This window comes from Rhinatrema bivittatum, chromosome 12 (genome assembly GCF_901001135.1).
Source record: "Rhinatrema bivittatum chromosome 12, aRhiBiv1.1, whole genome shotgun sequence".
Taxonomy (NCBI): Eukaryota; Metazoa; Chordata; class Amphibia; order Gymnophiona; family Rhinatrematidae; genus Rhinatrema; species Rhinatrema bivittatum.
Genome location: NC_042626.1, coordinates 17059607 through 17082114, shown reverse-complemented (window position 1 = coordinate 17082114; position 22508 = coordinate 17059607). Strand labels below are relative to the sequence as shown.

Here is a 22508-nt window from a genome sequence, read left to right as displayed (position 1 = left end):
GATTTTCCCAGCTAGGTAAAGGGGCTTTTCTGAAAACAACTCACCCGAAAAACCTGTGAAAGGGAGAAAGTATGAGGTGAGAATTGGTAGCCATGACTTTGCACCAGAAATGTAAAGTTTTGAAAACTGCAGTTAAATTCATTTCATTTATCCATGAACCCCATTCAAGCTATTTCTTTGGCCACACAACAGCTGAGTTAATGGGAAAAGACAAAGCCTGCCAGTCTGATTTCCCTCTGATGTTTCCCTCCTGCCACCCCGTGAGTGCATCGGAAATCAGACTCCCCCAAGTCGAGTCCCGGGCATTGGTTTGGACCGTGAGTGGGTTCTGATTTTGAACGGACTCAGGGCCCAGATTTGCTGGGGCTTTCCTTCCACTCTGTGTCTCTGGGGGGGGGGGGGGGGGAAAGCTTAGTAACTCGGGTCCTTAGCATCCGGTAATCCGACATTCAAATCTTAAATGTGAATGAGCGCGAGATGAGCTATAAATCATTGCTTTGGAGGTGGTCCAGGGAAGCTCAGGGGAGGAAACAGAAAAGTCATTTAATACTCTTCACCCTCTCGGAGTCCTGGTGGACCTTGCATTGGCTCCTCTGGTGATAACTGTTAACGACAAACTTGAAAATATTTCCGGGCGCCTGTGAGAGAGGTTTTGCTTATTTGATTCTAACAGATATTTACTGGTTTTGGTGGCTTCTTGTACTGCATCTATAAGGTAGTGTTCGCTGTGTAGGATGTAGCCAGCTTTTTCTTTTTAAAATATGCATTCATAACTCTATCATTTTGATGATGTAATTTACAGAAACGCCGCAGTGAGGGATTGTAATGTCATCTCCTGACAAGGCATTGGGTGGGGTGCGTTGCGCTGCTCTTGACACCTTACGGATGATTCAGAGTCGGCAATTCCAGGCATCCCTTATCCTGTCACTATCTGCTCTGAGCCTCCCTCCATCCAATTTCATATCAAAACCTGTTGTCCTTGAGTTTAATTTTATGGGAAATGCTATCTCCTTGTTCTTTATTGAAGTCTGATAGTTCAAAGATGGGTGATAAGAAATGGAGCAGCAAGCTCAAGTCTCTCCCATTGGAAACAGAGGACCTTGTTCAGGCAGAATAGATATTTGGCCTCAAAAATGTATTTATACAAATCTGTACAGTCACTTCAAATGAGTGTACAGATTTACATATTGATAAGCTGGGCTTTTAACCATGTAATCCATTCTAAAATATAGATATTTGTGTCTTTTTGGAATTCCTAGTTTTCTTTAATTTTGGGGGGAGGGTGTTGAGTGGTTCCTTTTTTGGAGTCTACCCTGTTGTCTTATAACGCACCTGCAGAACTGGTGAGTCCAGGCAGAGGGGCGCATCAGTGCATTACAGGTTGACCTCCTCACCATTGCTAATTGGACGCACGTCGACATCCTTAGAATTGTAAGTGTACATTCCTAGCCAGGGAATGAACACACACACAGAGAAAGATTTAGACACTGTGAGATGGACTGAGGTGCACAGAATGTCAATAGATTTGGGGAGGGGATTTAAGCCATTGCAAGGAGTTATGCTATGCAAGCGGCAGTGAAGAGGGTGTTGGTTTACCAGATGAGTTCCAGGAGCCTGCAAGTCCATGACCTTGTGGGCTCCTAGCATGATTTTTTTACACTGAAAATCTTTGCAGGCTTCACTAACCTTGCATTGGGCCAACGTCAACATTATACAAAGGTGGCCATGAGCTTTGAAGGCCATATCTGAAGAAGGGGGTCTACATAAGCACCAGCTCGTGTACAACACCATCTTCGGATAATGCTTTGCCCAATGAATCACCACCTGCAAATAGTGCAGTTTTCTTTAGGATTAACAAGCTACAACAAGGGAATCCAAAAGGCTAGCCTGCTAAAAGAGAATTATAGATGTCATCTCTAATTGCAGTCGCTAGGCGTGGACACTTCGGACTGTGGACTGTTATTCGCTTATCACACCTGTGGGGCTTCTATGAAAACATTTGGATAATTATAATAACTTCCTAGTGCTTAGATAAGTTTTTTATTAAGATTTAATTTGAAAGACATTGTTTTTGAAACAAGATTATATCGTGGAGCTGTATGAGCTAATTTTGATGCCTTTCCAGCAGCGTGCATGATACCACGTGTTAGGGATGTGCATTTGTTACATCCGTTTCGGCGGGTGCACATGCACCTCCCCGACTTTCTAGCGCATGCAGGAAACGGAGAGTATACGTGTATTCACAATAATGAGATACACGCATACTATCCATTTTTCCACGTGTACTACAAAGTCAGTGAGGTTTGTGCGTACCTACCGAAACGAATGTAGAGAATGCACATCCCTACCACTTGTTGCTTCAATAAGAATCTAGTTACAACATTTCTCATCTTTTTGGTGTATTTGTAGCCTGCTAAAATGTCAAGAAATAATCCTGCGGGATCAGATCAATAGCCGGGAATGGTCCCTTATTTGTGACTTCTGCACAATGTGCATTGAATTGAAAAGATCTGTTTTCCAGGAAAGACTCAATAACTAGGCCTGTGGCAATTTACAGAACATAGCTTACAAACATATTTAACATTACTCTTCTTCTCTCCTGCTGGAGGCTACGGGTTATGCTTAAGATTTGCCAGCATTATAATTATTTGGACTCCATATTTAGCCACGGTGAGGCTCTGACAGTCAGCCGGATAAACTTATGTAGCTAACTAATGCTCTATGTTCAGTGGTGCAGCTGCACTGCTGAATATTCCTGGTTATCCTAAAGTTGCCACATAAGTTATCCAGTTGACTTCAGAACAACTCTACAGAATGACCAGAGTTAGCCGGATAACTCCCCGCTATGCCTCTAGTCCACCCCTCACTATCCAGCCAAATTCGAGCTGGACAAATAGTTATCAGGCTAGAATTTAATCAGATAAGTGGCAACATTTTCATTTAGCTGCATAACTTCTTAGTTATCTGGCTTAATGCATTTGAATATGGGCATCAGATTTTTAACACTTTTTATTGTATAATATTTAAACTTTTGGCAAAATAGGAATGCTGCAAAATAAAGAGCCCTAATTATGATACAAAAGGTACGTTTTGAAAGTCTTAGACAGCTTTTACATAGTCCGGATAGAGTTAACCTGCCTAACTCATCCATACTCCAGTTGTGAATTTTTAGTCACCTGAAAGTAGGCATGTACGATTGGCTGAATTAAGGATGTGCATTCGTTTCCCCCGATTCAGTGGTATGCACGTACCTCGCTGATTTTATAGTACATGCGAGAAAACAGAGAGTATGCGTGAATCTCATTATCAAAACTACACGCATACTATCCATTTTCCTGCATGAACTATAAAGTCAGCGAGGTACACGCACAATTAAACTCTGGAATTTGTTGCCAGAGGATGTGGTCAGTGCAGTTAGTATAGCTGTGTTTAAAAAAGGATTGGATAAGTTCTTGGAGGAGAAGTCCATTACCTGCTATTAAGTTGACTTAGATAATAACCACCGCTATTACTAGCAACGGTAACATGGAATAGACTTAGTTTTTGGGTACTTGCCAGGTTCTTATGGCCTGGATTGGCCTCTGTTGGAAACAGGATGCTGGGCTTGATGGACCCTTGGTCTGACCCAGTATGGCATTTTCTTATGTTCTTATGTACCGCCGAATTGGGGGAAACGAATGCATATCCCTATAATGCTATATAGAATAGAGGCATTCTGGGGGCACTTCAAAGATACATTTGAAAGCTACATGCACATATTTCAATATCAATATTTCCCTTGTGGATACTGCAGACTGATTCCATTTCCTCTGCAGTTAACGTGGCGTAATGCACGCGGCTGTTTAGTGCAGGTAACAGGCAGCCGCGTGCTAATGCTGACCCGAATGTGACGAAACACGAAGGCCGAGCAACACTAATGGTGCTGCATCTTAAAGCTTCCAACCGGCGCATTCGACTAACTCTCTCAGACTGTTCCATTTTCACTTTCACCACAATCCGGTTGCTGGCTTTTCTGCTGACAATAGGTCACTGACAGACTGATGGATGGACACAATCCCCCATTGGGCATTCTTTTTTTTACTTTGTAAACTAATGCCTAAAAAAAAAAAATCTATACCCACCTCATGGGCCTGCCATTAATCTGTATATTTTACACTTTCTGAAGGGATGCATACACACTTCTGATCATATTAACAACCCACTATTGAAACACAATGTGCCCGCGAACCTTCTGCAGACTTAAACATACATGCGTACTTTTGATGTTAGGCGCCCTATTGAAAGAAATGTACCCCAGTGTGTGCATGGGTTAAGTTATATTTAATGGCCACAGAGACAGCGCATGTGAAAGAGAGGAGCAAGGCTCACTTTCCTGATATTCTGCTTTTTTTTTCTGGTCTTTGAAGAGAGACCTGGAGCCCCCCAGGGCATTAAGCTGGTTGATGTGTGGGGATTTAATGTCGCTCTGGAGTGGACGCCACCAAAAGACAACGGGAACAGTGACATAAAGGGCTTCACAGTGCAGAAACTGGACAAGAAGACCGGGGTAAGTTCTCAGCTTGCACATTATAGTAAAATTCATGTAAAAAGTTGAGGAGCGTAGAGTTGAAGACATCCCCATTTTGGCACTGTCGTCGGGCATATTACTGGGAGGGGCCACGCCCAGTGAACTCCAGACTTGGACCTGTGGGTGTGGGGACAGGGCTGTGAGCAGCAGATGGCCTAGGCTTGCATTTTCAAAGTTCATCCCTTTCAAAAATCTGAGTCTGCGATTTACGCTGGGATCACGCGGGCGATGTGCGTGTGCCAAGAGACTGCTGACGGACATCTGGCTTAGGGCAAAAGCAGAAGCAAATGTGATGCCAAGGGAAGGAAAGTGTAGGACAGGAGCAGGGGAAACCTGAGCAGGCTTAGCAGGCAGCCGGTGTGAGTTCTATTAACAGCTCGGAGCAGCTTAAGCCATTTCTTTCTCTGGAATTGCATTCACTTAAAGCTTTTACAGAGAATGCATTTATTGCTTCTCCTATTTTTATTGTAATGGTCTGGAGCGCCAAGAGCATCCTGACAGGGTATTTTACTTTTGGGCGCTATGTAAACATTCACCTTCTGGAACGTCTTGTGGCGAGTTGTTTCTTTGTGAAACATTGTTAATGAAGGCGCACTTTGCCTTAATATTGACAATTAAAACAGGGGAAGTGGAAATAATAAAATAAAATCGAACAAAGCTAGTTTGACGAGTTATGTCTGGGGTATGTTCAACGGAAGCCTACAGGATCCTAAAGCAAGCCCTGGCCTTTTGCAGGAAAAAAAAACAAACCCTTTTCATTTGAAAACTAAGTTTTTTCTCCCGAGGAGTTTCTAGCACTCCACCTCATAAGAGAGCCTTTTCTGCCTAGCGGCTGCGGGCTGGGTGGTACTGAACGTGCATTTCCTTACGCGTGCTGTTCTGGGAGGTCTCTGCGTTGATCCTGGCCGCGTCAGCGCGGGAGTCTTCTGTGACCTGGATTGGGGCCCACAACGAAGAGCGCCCCTAAAAGGATTAAAGTAATTTGTTAACTGAGAAGTCCCGGAGGCAGGGAGTAACCACACCGAGAGTCCCTCTCTGAACCTTATTCCAATGTTTTAGTCACTCATCATAAATACAGCGAAGAGCACTGGTTTTCAGATACATCCAAGATATCCAAAGCCGCCCGCTTCTTGGATGGGGGGGTGGCCAGCTGGCTCCATTGTTTTCAAGGCGAGCTAATCCAGTCCTTGTTTTGCCCCATTGCATGCGTGAAGATGTTGTTCCTGCTTTTCTTAGGGAAATCAGAAATACAATATAACTCCATGCATGCTAGGGGATAAAACCAGGACTGGCTAACAAAAAAAAACCTGAGTCAGCTGGCAGCCCTCCTCTTGGATTAAATATAATTTATAACTATATCTCATGAATATGCCTTGGGGACAGCAGGTGCTGCCAGCCAGTCAGATTGCTGGATAGAGCGCAGCAGGCCAGCACTGAGCAGCTGTGAATGCATGCAGGTCCGAGGGCCGCCAGAGGTGAAGGGAAGGCATCTAAGGGCCGGTAGCAATGCAGTGTGGACTCCTCCTCCTCCTCTTCTTCTGTACTCCAGATATCTTTATGAGGACATCTTGAACAGCTTCCTCTTTTTTTTTTTGTTTTCTTGCCGGTTATCTGGAGCTGTTCAGGTGGAGGTGGACAGGGGGTTTGGATATTCGCGCCCTCCAGAGGCCGCAGAGGTGTTGGTTGCATGGCGCCTGCGGCTTCCCTAATCTCCGGCTGGTTTCTCTTTCAGGAGTGGTTCACCGCGCTGGAGCACTGCCACCTGACTAACTGCACCGTCTCCGACCTTGTCATGGGCAACTCCTATTACTTCCGGGTCCTTGCGGAAAACCAGTGCGGCCTCAGTGAGAACGGGGCAGTGACGAAGGACTGTGCGCACATCAAGAAGACAGGTGCGTGGCGAGAGGGGGAGGCTGCTTCCCGGCAGCACCTTTTCCCCAGGGGCGTGCTGGGCTGTCAGAAAGATTGACCTTGACAGGTAGAACCTGTTGCCCGGTTTCTTAGACAATGAGCATTTACCAAATATGAAATAAAGTAGAAAGAAATGTCCTCACTAGGTAGCAAAATGAGTTGAACCTTCACCTGTGCAGAGATGTCATTCTTGCTTTGCAAATTCCTGGACTTTTTCTGCTGTACTATGTACTCTTTTGCAAAAACAGTGGTTTCTTTTCTTACAGAGCATATATTGGCATTGATATTTTTAGGAAGTGTGCATCATTTCAAAAACTCTTGAATGAGGAAAGCAACTAAACTTAGAGGCCAATCTGATGGCAGCGCTGTTTGCTGCCAGGTAGGAGAACCTGCATTTGATTCCTGAGGCCCGCTGGCTCTTCTGGGGCCTGGGCTGCTGCAGAGGCAGTGCTGACGAGCTCTTTGGGAGGGAGTCCCCGCCCTCACACAAAAACGGATGTCCCTTAAATTCTAGACTCATGGGTTGGCCCGATGTCCCAGCGGAGGACCTGTGTTCCCCTTCCAAGGTCCACAGTCCCTGGGGGAGGAAGTCTCAGCCATTGCTCAGTAGTGACACCTGCTGGTTAGATTTAGGAATGGCGCTCCACAGGTAGGAGCGATCTCCAGCACCTGGTCAAGGATGGTCACTGCAATGGCTGAGCTACGTGAGTGGGTGAATTATAAAAAAAAATAGAGGGGACCCCCAGTTAATGGTGAATGAAAGCTCACAGCACCATAGCCCATTAGTCCGATGGAGCTGGAAACCTATGGAGGTAGGAGGAAAACCACCAGGCCAAAAAAACAATAAGAACAAATTCTAAGTTTGCATCGCAGAAATGCAATGCTCCTTTTTTAACATTAAGCAGGCAATTTTTGCAAGTCTGCAACCCTTTGAACACGCATTAGCAAGATAAATCTTCAAACAGCCAGCATAGGCTGAAGCCAGAGAATACTCTTTCACCCGCATTTTCTGTGTGCATAACTCCTCTTTGAAAATCCGCATGCGTGAGCAGAACCGTCGTCCACCTACACACGTGTATCACGTGTACGTAAACCCTGGTTCTGCAGGCGCATGTAAATGCACGTGCATCTATACGCCCAAGTCCCCACCTCAGCTCTGCCTCCGGAACGCCTTCCTGTTTCGCGGAGAAAAGTGCGCATGAAATCACTGTTCTGCATTCTTTCACGTGCACTGACGCCCTCCTCCGCCTGGCTAATTTTGAAAAAGGCCGTTTAGGTGTACACTTGCATGCAGTTTGATGAGGGCTGTGATTTTTCTTGGTCCTGTTCAGCTTTACGGCTTTATCCTCACCGCTAGTGCGAAAGGGAAGGAGCTCCCATGGATAACCAGTCATTTATTCTTCGTATACGCCCCCATAATATGCTCGTCGAGTTTGGTTTGGTCAGTAAGTGCTGCTGTTGATGAACTTCCCGATCATCCTCCCTCACCTCCCCCTTTCTTCTCTACCTTCACTAGCCAGGAGCAGCTGCCAGCCCAAGGGGATGAGGCAGGATTTGGCGTCACAAGAAGTGAATCGTTGACCTGTGGCCACCCTGGGATAAATCAGTTCTAGTTCATGCATCTTCAGAAAGTAAAACTATAAATGTCAGCGGGACGGTTACTTTGGTATAGCAGACGTGCCACGCAGCGAGAGAAAAAGGAGGGAGGGAGAGAGAGAGTGTGAGAATGAAAGATAAGACAAATTCATTTCTCATTTAAATGCATCATCATTTCTGTATTGTGGGACTTCACATGGGAACCTTAAGTCAGTAAAATGTCCTTTCCAACACAGGATTTTCTGTAATTTGAAGTGTTGCTCAAGATGAGACTTATTAAGTCTGCACTTATACACCTTCATTCCAACTGGAACGTACTCAGGAGAGACGGGAGACGTCACTAGGACAGAGTAACATGGTAAATGATGGCCAATAACCGTCCATACAGTCTGTCCCAGTGCCACTCCATGAGGGTAAACCCAATGCGTTCCTGGAAGCAGAAAGCAGTCGCATCACTCACTGCGGATATGGGCTGAACCGCCATTCTGTGCAGGTTACCCACTGCTTCATTAGCATCTTGTGCCTCCGGGGATCCTCTGTGTTTATCCCACTCTTCTTTTTAATTCCATACTGGTTCTGTCTTCACCAACTCCTCCGGAAGAGCAGTCCAGGCATCTACCACCCTTCTGTGAAGAAAACATTGTTTCTGAGTCTATCCCTTCGCTGCCTCACGTCATGACAGTGAATTTTCCAATTTCCTTTCCACTGAAAAAGATTTGCTTCTTGTGAATTAACATCTTTCAGGTACTTAATTGGCAGAACGCGCATACCTCACCAACTTATAGTACATGTGGGAGATGTATAGTTTTAATAATGAATTATACGCATAATATCCTTTTTTTTTTTTTAAGTGTACTAGAAAGTCAGTCAGGTGTGTACGTACCGCCGAAATGAATGCACATCCCGGATATTTAAATGTCTATATCATATCCCCCGTCTCTCCTCACTTCTGAGGTCCTTCAGTCTCATCTCATAGGGCTTTTGGTGGAGCCTCTTCACCATTTTGATTGTCTTTCTCTGAACTGTCTCGGGCCTCTCTATGTCCTTTCGGACCTGAACACAGTATTATTTATTTTAAAACTTTTCTATACCGTCATTCAGTAAATTGACCATCACAATGTTTACATAAAGTACTCCAGCTGTGACCTTGCTAATGACCTATAAAGAGGAATTATCACCTCTTTTGTTCCCTACGGGCTATGCCTGTTAGTAGGATCTTCTTATTCTGAATCTTTGGCACGTGTGGATACAGGAAAGCAGTCAGTGACTCAATTGCTTTTCAGATGGAAATAAAAGCATGGGGTTTCTTGACGCAGGTTGACCTTTTGGTTTGTTTCACCAGGTATCATGTACAAACCTTTGGCGTACCCAGAGCATGACTTCTCAGAGGCTCCCAAGTTTACGCATGCTCTGAATGACAGAAGCACTACTACTGGGTACAGCACTAAGCTGTTCTGCTCTGTCCGTGGGACTCCTAAGGTGAGCAGGGATGGATGGGAATGCTTTATCTGTTGTAGGATGAGAATGTGGAGCTATACCATGCACTGTGCTTCTCACAAGCCCATTGAACTCTTTTGTTAGTGGGACGCCTCTCTCTAAAAATAGGCCTTCAGCAAGGTCTTGAAAGTGGTTGGGGGAGGTGCTGGAGCCTGCTGAGGGGGAATGAATTCTAGCGGTAGGAATGGAGCATGAAGGGGTGTGAGGTGAGAACAAGAAGATGGGACTCTTTAGAAGAGCGTAGAGAGGGCTTGGAACAAGAGATGAGTGGTGGGATATAGAAAATAATGCAAGGCCTTGAAGGGAAAAAAAAAGTAAAATCTTAGGGCTTGATATTCAAGCATAGCCAGATAAGCAAGTTAGCCAGATAAAACTTATCTGGATAACTTACAAAGAATATTTCAGTAGCACACTGAATAGCCCAGTAAACGTTGCTAATTAACTGAAGAAGTCTTATTTGGCTAACTTTAGACATGCAGTTGAGCAGATCTAACTAATCCAGTTAACTTGTCTGGTAAGTCTGAATATGGGGACTTTCGTGGCTTGTTAACTGGAGAAATAGCTCCTCCCTGATCCGCCTACATCCTGCCCACCACTTATCTGGTTAACTACTTAAGTAGTGCTGAATATTGGCCTCTAAGAGGCCAATGGAATAAAGTGCGCATAAAAAATGTGCGGCCAAACTAGGCACCTGTTTATTAATGCGTGCATGTTAACCTCTCTTAGGCGCCCGATGCAATATGTAAATGAGTTGTCATGCTAAGACGGACACGCTAAGGATAAATTGTGCATCCCTAGCACGTCCTTGGCATTGAGCGCCCAGGAGACATGTCTGTGTGCAGGTTACCAAAATGAATGCTCAATTTTTTGTTTTTAAAGTAGACCCCTTGACACATGGCAAGAGACTTTATGCCTGCTCCGGGACAGGCGTAAAAATTGACGGGTTAAAAAGTGCGCCTTGGGAGCATAGTGATTTTTTGCATTGCAGGGTAATAGCTAATAGCCTCATCTGCATGGCATTTACACGTGATGAGCACTATCAGCTATGCCTTTGTTTGGACGCACGTTTTGGAGGTGCTGATCCCCTTACTGCATCGGGGGTTATGGATGCGTGTCCAAAACGTACATCCAACTGCTCATTAACCCGTGCACTTTACTGCATCAGGGAGGAGAAAATGGGTTCTCTGCGAGAGAGCCAGAGACAGAAGAGGGGCAAGAAAGAACAGTTGGAGAGAGAGAAGCCATTCAACAAGTGTCATTTTCAAGATTGACATGGCCTCTTCATTTGTGAAAGTTTAGGAGGGAGAGGAGAAGACATTGAAGCGGCAGATGAGGGTGGAAATGATGATCCAGTAGAGAGAAAGGAGGAGGAAGGGAGGGCGAAGATTTTAACTTCCTTGTTAGGATGTGATAGTTGGCTTTATAAGGAGAGTGCATGAGACGAAAGGGTAGCAAGTGCAATGTCTTTGCAAATGGTATACGTCCGATTCCTGGTTTATGAAGAAAGAGGAACCTAAAGGCAGAAAACATGTGTAGCAGCTGAAAATGTGGATGATGTCAAGGAGAGAAACATAGGATTGTTTGTAATGGAGAGAGCAGAGGAGGAGGAGAGTAGGAATTTGAAATGAGGGTGTGAGAATTCCTCTGGATTTGTTTAGAAGCACAAGCCAAGGAAGTATCTGTTGTGCTCGGCCAGCTGCAGAACGGGCCCACGATCGGCCGCGCTTGCCCGAGACGCAGGACTAGCGGAAGGACTGCCGGCACCGCGAGGGTGCCCCGACCGCAGGCGCTGCAGGCAGTCGCGCCGATAGGCCACACTGCGCATGGAACGCTGCTCTGCCAGGGGAGCATCCCTTGGGGCACACGCACGCGACTGAGGCCAATTTAAATTGCCCGTGGGGCTCTCACCAGCTTTCTCCCACTCAGTGAGGCATGCCTCATTTCCATAAAATAATTTAAGAAAGGGCTCCTAGAAACCCCAGCACGGGGCTGTGCAACCAAAAAAAAAAAGTATCGTTTTTTTCGTTTCATCTGTTATTTTTTGTTTTTTTTCTCATTTCGTTTCATTTTTAGTCCACACTAAAAATGAAACTGAAAAACTACTGCACATCCCTACCCAGCAGCAAATCACCGGGAGTGTGTGGGGGGACTCAGTCAATTGTCAAGTTAAGGTTAGAATTGTAAGCAAAGAGTACTTAGAAACTGAACACTACAAATAATCTTGATGCATTTGCAGACAAATGCAAAAAATAAGCGATAATTCTAGTAATGAAAAGGTTACATGCTGACTGCATGTCGCTGGCAAATGAGTTCTAATATAGATAAATGTAACGTGATGCACCTCGGTAGTGGTGATAAATGTGCTGTGCGTAAGATGGATGGGAAGCAAATTATTACTCGCACAAATGAAAAGTTATCTCATTGTGGCCAGCAATGAATGCCTACAGTGCTGTGGGGTATACGGGGAGAAATAAATATGAAGAATGACTAAATGTCAGCTCATCATCGAGCTGCAACAAGTGAGCCACCAAGTATGTTCAACGGCATAAAAAAAAAAAAAAAAAAAAGACATGCAGACGTTATGCTGTTGTCTTACAACTCTTTAAAGGTCCCCAGAGAAGCTGTAAGAAGCAGATTAGAGATCCACCAGTGTCCAACCTTCTTCCAAAACTGGCCGTGTTATACATTATATTGCATTGTATTACGTCTATACAAAATTGCATTTTAAGCATCATAATCAGTATTTTAGAAACCTTTAGAGGGTTACAGCAATTGCACAGATCATTTTAAAAAAAAATTTCATTTGAAAGTGTGGGGAAAAGAACCCTAGCATAAATCTATCCTTTATCTTTATTTCAGCCAAAAATTGTTTGGCTGAAGAATCAGATGGAGATTAGAGAGGATCCCAAGTATCGGGCACTCACCAACCAAGGCATCTGCTCCCTGGAAATCCGGAAGCCCTCTCCCTTTGATGGTGGCGTCTACACCTGCAAAGCCATTAACTCGCTGGGCGAAGCTTCTGTGGTCTGCAAGCTGGATGTGAAAGGTAGGCCACGGGCGGTTTCATTAAGAACACAGGATCGGGCCGGGGGAGGCAGAGGTCTCAGGTCCACGTCAGCGCAAGAACTGCTCCGGTTCTGGGGATATTTTCACCAATAGATCCGGAGCAAAACATGAACACGTCTGCCTCAGGATCTGTCTCATTTCTCCTTTAATGTTTTTTTTTTTCAGAGCAGAGTTTTGCTCCATCGTTCCTTGTGTTTTCTGGGTTCTCTCTCTTTCCTAAAAAAGCAAACTTGCCCGGTTCTCACGGAAACACAAAAGAATTGCTTGGCTTACCAAGTCTGCCCATTGCTACCTGCCTACTGCGCTCTTACTTGAGCTGTGGTCTTCTCCTTCACTCTGGCACCAAGGTCCTTTTGGGTTTATCCCCTGAATGCTTGAATTCTGCCACTATTTAAACTCCGTTGGAAGTCTGTTCTAGGTGTCCAGCACATTCAGAATGAAAAAGAGGTGATCAATGCTAACGTTAAGTGGTGCTGATCGGCCAGCGCTCTGCTTCCACAGTTTGTTCTAGGTCTGCTCCTAATTTAGCCCATTCATAAGCGATCTGCTAACAATTTAGTCATTTTTGTTTATATTGGCATGACAGGTCACCGACCTGGCTCCAGACCTCTGCAGGATCACCTGAAACAAACACTCAGCCAAGTACTTTGCAGAAAATAGTGCACTAATTTCCTCACAGACCACACACACACACACACAACTCAACATCTCCGAAGCAGCAGAACCTTCCAGACCTGTACAGCCATGTGCAGGGCTGAACTTAGGAGGGTGCGGGGCCCAGGGCAAACCAATCGCAGCAGGATCCTGGAGCACTGAAATTAAAGTGCTGGGGACGGAGCTACTATAGCAGTGTGGGGGGGGGGGGGGGCAGGGGGGGAACGTCCACAGGGCAGTGCCCAAGGTTGTTGCCTCTGCTCGCCCTCTCTCCCAAGGACAGCCTTGAGCAGGTGTTTGAACACAGGTTGGATTGTTACTCCATGCGGCAACCAAAAAACACTCTTCTGTTTAGCATTAGGCTGATGAAATCTCAGCAGGCAGCTTATCCAGCCTTCTCACGTGGATCTACTCACCTAGGTGGTAGCCCTGGGCTTATTCTGGCCTCAGTCAGGAGGTCGCGCAGGATTTGGGACCCACGACTGCAGGGTTCTAGAAGGGGTCCCGGTGCATGGTCCCAGCCAAGAGCGGTCGCTGCAGGAATGGGGCTGCCTGAGTTGGTTGAGGGGACTTCAAAGGAAAATTCCTGGGGAGTTACCAGCCCCACTTCCAACTGAGCTGAGAGCCTGAAGGAGCAAGAGAAAAGTGCCAGGCCAGAAAAAAAAAGAATTCAAAAAACAAAAACAAAACACATCACATCCAAAAAAGCATGAAACAGATTTCACTATCGTTGATTTTCTTACTTTTGTATGATGCAACTATAGAAAGTTTCCCCGGCTTGGCCCTTGTTGGGGACAGATTTTTCTAAAGGCTCGAGGCAGAGCAGCGCGTAGAGACAGAAATACCAGGGGAGAAAACCGCGCGCCTGTGCTGGGTTTTCCAGTACTCGCTCATAACTTTTCCTGCGTAAGTCACGAAGCAGAAATCACTGGTGCATGGATTTGCAAGTCCTTTGGGCCAGAGTAGCTTTAAGGCTGATTTTCAATCAGAAACTAACTGGGCCTGTGTCATCGCTAATCACCTTCTCCGAAAGGTACCCAAGAGTGGCTGACAATGCACTTTACGTACAGTTCCTATTTGACCGCTTTGTACGAGTGAATCTTTTCTATTTACATTTTTACAGTGCCTCAATAAGGACAGCGATATAGGGATAAAGAACCGAAAGGTAAGCGTGGGGAGAAATCTTGATAGATTCGGACCTGTCTCGCTTTTCATTACGTGGCTTCTTTGCAGGCTGAGATTCCCCATTGGTGGAATAAGATGGGAGAGAGGAGATTTGAACAAGGGCTGCGGTCTCCACAGCTCACGCACGGAAACCTCTTTGGACAGGGGCCAGCGTTGGACCGGCGCCAGCGGAGCGACTGAGCCGGGACCCTCAGCTGGAGAGATCCGGCGGCGTTTGCGCCTGCGCAGGGCTAGAGATGGGAAGGAGGGAAGCTAGGACCAAACCAGCTCCCACGTGGGACCACCGGCGGGGACAGCCGCTGGAGCCGACGCAGGCACCGCGGTCTCTTCCCTTTGGGACTGCAGCGGCCCCTGGAGCTGGCAGGAAGCACTGCTGAGCTCAGATGCAGGAGCTGCGAAAGCAGCAGCAGCAGCCTAGCGAGGCGTTAGGACAAGGGAAGGGGGGGTCTGAGCAATGGGAACTGCGAGAGCAAGGCGAGAGGCCACGGAGGGGGTGCAGCAGAGAGCAAGAGGGGGGAGTGAAGTTAGAGCAATGGGTGAGGGGAATGGTGAAAGCAGGGGGGAGGGAGAGACACACCTGATGCAGTAATGATGGGTCCATACCTCATTAGCATCCACGGTCCTGCTTCAGCCTAATGATGATTTGTAATGGATAAGTTCTATGTAGCTGTAGTTAAAGGTGCCGCAGCATGCAAATAATCTCCAACCTCTGTTAAAAAAAAAAAAAAGAAAACAGGTTAAACTGAATAATAATGCAGGTGTGCGTGAATACATCTTGGTCACAACTAAGATGACAGTTTGGAAACGGATCTAGGAGTGTTAAAATGACGCAGCACGGCTAGATGGGGCTATTTTAAACTTGTCCCCCCGATGCAGGTAAAAGTACGGTGCCATGTCCCATGCGTGCACTTTCACCTGTGCTGAGAAGGGGTGGAGGAAGGGTTTTCGTCTTGTGTCCTTATATTGTTAAGCAGCTGCAAATCCTGTGAGCACTTTTGGACCCATGGTCCATGCTCCAGCCCACGTTTTCATGCACTTGTAAGGGGGGGGGCAGAGGTAATTTAGGGATGAGCTCCATGGCGCTGATATTCCTACCCTCCCAAAAGTTTAATGTGCACTGTATGTATCCTTTTTGGGGTCTGATTATAGCAATATTTGTTCTGCTCCAAAAATACTCGATTCGGTTCAGTAGCCTTTATGTGTTTGATTTTGGAGGGCTCTCTTCTGTTAAACCTGCTTTGCCTCTTATTTTTCCTTCTCTAGATTGAGTCTTCAATAAGAAATCATTGACTTCCCTTCCTGAAGAAGCGCCAGCCTTCAGCAAATGTCCCATGTCGGCTACAGCCCTGCACTACTCCTTCCAAATCTATCAGCGGCCTATTTAAAGGGAAAGTACCCTTGAGCACAAATCATACAAATAAAAAGTCCTTATCCTCTCTTTCAGGTCTCTCAGGTGATTTTAGTATTTGCTAAAAGAGAAAAAAAAAGTTCCTTTGGCAGAGGGAGGGCGGTCAAGTCGTTCGCACGAAGGCTAGTGCAGGTGATGATGCCCGAGTGCTTAGAGTTGGAGCAGGCAGACATGAAAGTCAGGCACAGAGAGAGAGAGAGAGAGAGAGAGGCAGAGCGCAGTGGAGATGCTGATAATTGCATTGTATTAAAAAAAACCTGTTGAAATTATAGAAATGGACACCCGGGGGTGCCTGCTAAGATAAGGAAAAGGATTACACAGCTAAGAAACTCTGTGATGTTGAACAAGCGTCCACTTAGGGTTGCCAACCTAAAATGAAACACCACCCACGCGCTCCTCCCCCCTTCCCTGTGGACCCTTCCTTTTCACAGCAGGGGCCGATGGCAGGCCTGATTGTTGCATGGGCGGCAGCAGTAGCTCATCCTGAAGGCGCTGGGGCAGGAGGCTGAACCAACTCGTGCTCCACTCCCAGGCCCTGCCTCCTATACAGGAAGCCAGCAGGGAGCGGGACTATTGAGGGACCTGGGGGCAGAGCACGTGCCGGTACAGTCTCTGGTCCCTCACCAACCTTAACAATAAGCTGCTGCAGCAATCTGACACAAGGACATAAATTACCATCGTGGGTCAGACTGAGGGTCCATCAAGCCCAGCATCCTGTTTCCAACAGTGGCCAATCCAGGTTACAAGTACCTGGCAAGCACCCAAACATTAGAGTCATGCTGCTAATAAGTAATGGCTATTCCTTAAGTCAGCTTGGTTAATAGCAGTTTATGGACTTCGCTTCCAGGATCTTGCCCAAACCTGTTTTAAACTCAGCTATGTTAACTGTCTTAAACACATCCTTCGGCAATGAATTCTACAGTTTAATTGTGAATTGACTGAAAAATAATTTTCTCCAATTTGTCTTAACTGTGCTACTTACTAACTTCTTGGAGTGCCCCCTAGCCTTTGTATTACCTGAAAACAATAACTGATTAACATTTACCCTCTCATGATTTTATAGACCTCTATCATATCCCCCCTCAGCCGTCTCTTCTCCAAGCTGAACAGCTCTAACCTCTTTAGCCTTTCCACATAGAGGAGCTGTTCCATTCCCCTTTATCATTTTGGTCACCCTTCTCTGTACCTTTTCCAGTGTAACTATATCTTTTTTTAGATGCAGCACGCAGAACTGCACACAGTTGTGGAGCAATGTAAAGGTATTATGACATTCTCAGTTTTATTCACCCATTCCTTTTCAAATAATTCCTAACATTTTGTTTGCTTTTTTGACTGCCACTGCACAGTGAGCCAAGGATTTCAATGTATTGTTAAATGCCTAGATCTTTTTTCTGTGTGGTAACTCCTATTATGGAACCCAACATCATGTTAACTACAGTGTGTGCTACTTTTCCCTATGTGCATCATCTTTCACTTGTCCACACTGGATTGGACAATCCTGTGAAAAGGAAACATCCACAAAGGATGGGAGGAGGGTCTTCCAGTCTGGTGACTGCTAGTTGACAGAAGACTAGCACTTACATTGACTGATTTTTCTGGTCGTGTTGTTCACTGGCCTCCCTTAAAGAAAACTGGTCATGTTGGCAACCCTAATTCCACTCTAACGGTTATCAACCAAAATCTATGTATTCGTGAGGCATGACGAGTGGTTGACAATCCTACAAAATCAAACGCTGGGACATCATCAAAAGGAGCCCATTACCCACAATGTCCTAGTTCACAGATGGAACCTGATTTGCGGAGATGCTGGAAAGCTATAATGAATCAGCTACATCGGGTGAAATTTCCAGAAAAAAAAAAAAAAATGATTAATTTCATAGGATGCAGAAGATACGGAAAACAGAAGGAAGCAATTTTGTGGAACTTTAAAATGGTTGTTCTCTATCCCTGTCAAAGATTTCTGATGTATTTTTTTTTGTTTGATTAGGGAAAGCCTGCTGTATTTCAAGCTATAATAAATCCATTACATTGTTTGTAGGGGATAAATATGTCTCTGTTTTTACTTTTGGAAAGATTAAATAAGTGAGGATCTGACTGACTATTACTAATGAGCGTTTATTTTCTTCCATCAAAACGTGGATAATAAAAGAAATCCCCTTATTTCATGCCAGCAAAGTACAGCCTGGATGTAGACATAATCTATATCTGTCCTTTTTCTAAATTTTAATTTAGGAAATTGTTAGCAAAAATTCTGCCTTCTAATTGGCTAAGAACAGATCACAGCTGAGGTAATCACCTGGTATAGCATCAAGGAGGTCACTTTCAAAAGGATTTACGCATGTAAAACTGGACTTTGCGCACTCAAACAGGCTTATGAAAATTGCTACTTTTACCCACGTAACTCCTTAGAAAATTACCTCCATAGGGCTGAATTGTCAAAAGGTTTTAAGCAGGTAAATGGGATTTTGAAAATTGCCTCGATATATTCTACTTTTGCGTGCCTAAGTCCTTTGAAAATTACTTTATAAGTTATCAATCAAGTCTGCAAATTTGCAATGTCCTACCTAGATTCCTCCATGCCCAAAAACATACGCAAGTTCCCAAGCAAAGGGAAGCGTATACACTTACCGTGTATGTTCAGTGGTTTAATGAAGCGGTTATGTCACAGAGATGATTCTCTGGCCTTCAGTCTCTCGCTGATCCTCCTCCACATGGTCCTCAGCTGGGATCCTGGTCAGTGGGGTAGCCAGGCAAGGCCCGAGGTGGAGAGAGGTGCGAAAAGGAGAAGAAGAACTCTCTCTCATACACACACACAGTTCCACTTTTTTTGCCCCTTGCCCAAACACCAGCATCCCCCCTTCCACACACACACAAACCTATCGTTGGCACTCTTCTACTTCTAAGATTGGCTAAAGGTTGTTCATCAAATTTTACTGCATGAAGACGGAAGGGTGAATGAAAATACAAACATTTACCTGCTTCAGTTATTTGAAATTAAAAAAAAGAGGTCCTTAATTATTAAAAAAGACGACTATCATTCATTTCCCATCTACCCTGGCCTCCTACAAGACTAGAAGAACTAAGGAAGGGGAGACGCTGCTACTTTAAATGAAATCTAAGTGCCAAGCAAGTAAAGGACACCTGCCCAGACTGCTTGCGGGCCTCCCCTGTCATGAAATCAGTCTCTTCCCAGGGTCTCTGGTCGCTCCGCTACCAGATTTCAGGAGAGAAACGGTGAAGGCCCAGACCCGCTTTGGATCTCATACACTTGTCCTTGAGCTGTCCCTGGCCACCTTGATACCGCTTGGTATTAATGCCTGGTCCAGGCATTAATACCAAGCGGTATCAAGGTGGGAGGACTGAGCACGCTGCAAGAGACCCCTGGGAGAGGGAATGGCGAGACATCCAGAGCCTGAAGCACAGCGGCCATTTACTGCTTCGCATTGCCTATCTTAATTGCAATCTGTCTGGGCTGGGGTGTCCCCTGTAACACTGCAGTTCTACAGAGGAAGAAACAGAAGAGTACTGAGGAGAGCCAGAAGCCACTGCTCCTTCCTTCTTCCAGCTTGCGTGGTCCCAGGCCCACCTGTGGCTATGCCCCCCACCCCAGTCCTAGTTCTGAGCTTAGGTTTGCAGTATATTTCCAGGATTTACCTTGTTCCTGAATTGGTGGCGCAGTGTTAGGAAGTCTCAGGTCCAAACATCTGAAGGGCTTCCTGTGTGGAGATTGAATATGAGCAGTTTCTCTTGGCAGACAATGCTGCTGATGCTCACTGACCTCTTGGCTCTGGGTACAGGAAGTCCTTGGGGTGGTCTGACCTGCAACTTCTCCCTCCAGCCTTTCCACCAACTCAGAGACAACTCCAGGCATAAGGCAAACACCTGAGTCTGCGATCAGAGGGAGAAGACGTAAGATCAGAACTTTGCTTAAAAGCATTTCACCCTGGAAAAAACACATCCCGGGGGGGACGGGGAGGCTGAGGTACAAACCAAAAGGATCAACACCTTGAACTCGGGGTACAAAGCTGAAAAAGTAAATATGATTGAAACCACTTACGTGGCCCAAAGAATATGGAAAGGTAACCGAAGAATAGAAATTATTCATGCCTGGTGGGGAAAATCCTGCCACAAGTAGAAGGAAGTTAAAACCTGATTATATAGGAGTTAAGAAAAGTTCATGTCCATTAAAAACAAAAACAAAAGAAAACGTAAAAGAAATTCTCTCTCAAACCTTCTGGCACGCTTTTTCTCGTCCTCACTGTCATGTCAGCACCACTGAACAATAAGGAGAAAATCTCGCCAGTGATATATGTGCATATGGTAATTAGCGTGCATGACGTTGCACCACCTAGCAGGGCTGCCTCTCTTCCTCCATCCCCTCACCATTCATCTCCCCCTTGTGTTCCTCCAGCCTGCCTTCCCCTGGCCCTCTCCCTGCCACCCCTTTCAGAGCCCTCCATCTATGGCTCCTTCAGATGTGACTGCAGAGCCAGAGAAGGAAGAGGTGCAGTCGCATGTGAAGAGGAGGCCAGTGTGCTCTCAAAAATCCAGGTACTAACATATTTAGTTTATAAAAAAAAATTTCTACACTTCACACTTCCTTTAAGGGACAATTTTCAAATTTCCCACCTAGGTGCAAAGACCCAGGGACCTTGCACCTAATTTTCAAAGGGAAAGCCAGTGTATCCTTTTCCTTTGAATATCACCATGGGTACAAAGCAGCTATGGGTTTTGTACCTGCCTTTCATGCGGGTAAAATTTCCGTGGCAAATACAATTTATTCTACGCGCATTGCTTTCCAATCCTGGCCTAGGGAACACCTCCCCTAAATACGGCTAAAAGGATGCGCGTTGTGAAAGAATGCACATACATTTAGCTGCTTAGCGGGGTACGGCAACTGTCCGCATCCATTTTCCCCCAGGTAAATCGCTATTTACCCCTTCCATGGTTTCCAAAAAAACCTCCAATTTCTCCAGGTCCGATGCAACTGATAGAACTCTGCACTGCTGTAAGAGTCTCTTAAGGCCTGTTTCGATTTTCAAAAGCACGTTTCACGGGTAGCAGCAGGAACACATTTCAGAGCATCATTGCTCGGCTGCATGACGTACCCGTTTGTAAGATGCACCCAAAGCATACGGGCAGCCTCTTGGGATACAGAATGCCCTGTGCCAGGTATTTTTACTTCGTTACAGGGCATGGCGAGAAGAATCCTATTGCTGCCGCACTTTTCATCAAGGGAAAAATCAGAAATGAAAATCCACTGGGTGAAAAGCGGCAAACCTGGAGCCAGCTGGTAACCTTAAATTGTCAAGAGGATGTGGGCCTCCTCTGGGGAGGCAATTCCAATGGCAAGGTCTATTCCCCTGCTCCCATCACTCATTCACTCTGGCAGCTTTTGGGCACATCAGCTGCGGGAGCAGATGGTCTGGTATCGCTCGGCGCGTTCGCTGGCTGCATCAGGTTAAAATTATGCAGGCCCAAGGCTGCTCCGAGCTGGCTCGCGAATGCCTTAGAGATGTTGAATATGGAAACATTCTCTCTTCTGTGACTCTTGCTTACCGCAAGAAATAAACCGTTTCCAGTGGCTTATGTTCACGCCATGTCTTATTTGATTAAAATGTAATTCTAGGAAGCATCTTCTCGCCTCCAGAAAAGACAAAAACAAGCCTTTGCCAGTGAGCCCATTTGCTCCTCTGATACCTTCTCTTAGGTTCCCTCGTCAAAGCCAGGGCCATGGAAGGGCGATGCAGCTTGTCCCAGGTGTGCACTTGCGTCTCTGCCACCTGCGCATCGCTTGCCGAAATTCACACGGGACTTCGAGGCTGATGGACAAAGCCGTGCGATTTTGTAACTTTCTGCATTGGTGCAAAGACCGCAGGGAGCTTTATCCATGTAGAGTTTACCCTAATTCTTGAAGTGAAATTATGCAGTCTCTTTCACTTTCAAAATTTCTAACTGCTAACTTGTTGGTAGGGTTCCCCCCCCCCAATTGCAAATATATGCATAGCTTTAGAAATTCAAAATGTATGTGCATTAATGCGAACCCTCTCTCCCCTCGGCAACGCCTCTGTTGCATTCAACAGTCTGCAGGGCAGGCCCGTGGATCGCCCGCCCTTACCTCTAGCCCAGAACCAGCTGTGAAGCTTCCTGATGCAAGGGCAGCCTCCCCGGAAGAGCGCGCAGCAGGCCGCTGCACTTCAGCCGGCTCTGATGCGCTGCAGGAGAGACATCTCTGAACCCAACAGTTCCTTGCCTTCTTCCTGAGCTCTTCATCTCTGTCCCGTGGTCAGTCATCAGTCCTTCAGTGTCTTCTCCTGCCTGCCTGTGCTGTTCCTCACCTCGCTGCCTGCCTATCCATCCCATCTTCCCTCTGACACATCTCTGGCTTTGACTTTGGCCTGCTTGACCCTTGACTACGATTGACATCCACCTGCCACTGACCACTGCCCGACTCTCGACTGCGCCTGAACGCTGCCTGTCTCCTACCACATCTGTACCTATCCTGCCCCAAACCCTGGCCTGTGACTTGCCCATCTCCATAGACTTCCACCTCGCCAACAGAGACCAGCGTCCAAGTCCTGCCGGCCCCGGCACCTGAGGGCTCAACCTAAAGGGAACGAGGAC

The 22508-nt window shown here is 46.1% G+C and overlaps 1 protein-coding gene and 1 long non-coding RNA gene across 3 annotated transcripts in view; one reads left to right on the top strand and one right to left on the bottom strand.

Moving 5' to 3' along the window:
• LOC115073688 (myosin-binding protein H-like) overlaps positions 1-15914 on the top strand; it is a 33898-nt gene extending 17984 nt beyond the window's left edge. For both annotated transcript variants that reach the window (XM_029572318.1, XM_029572319.1), the window contains 6 exons: positions 4407-4546; positions 6300-6459; positions 9417-9553; positions 12431-12617; positions 14415-14456; positions 15740-15914. In XM_029572318.1, coding sequence (XP_029428178.1) covers positions 4407-4546; positions 6300-6459; positions 9417-9553; positions 12431-12617; positions 14415-14425 — 635 coding nt within the window. In that variant the 3' untranslated portion in view covers positions 14426-14456; positions 15740-15914. The remainder of the gene's footprint in view (positions 1-4406; positions 4547-6299; positions 6460-9416; positions 9554-12430; positions 12618-14414; positions 14457-15739) is intronic.
• Positions 6456-18894, bottom strand: LOC115073691. Its single transcript, XR_003852086.1, has 4 exons — positions 18513-18894; positions 15080-15185; positions 13708-13917; positions 6456-8700 (listed from the first exon to the last, which is right to left on the bottom strand). It is a non-coding gene; the product is annotated as an uncharacterized LOC115073691 (long non-coding RNA).
• Between the last annotated feature and the right edge of the window lie 3614 nt (positions 18895-22508).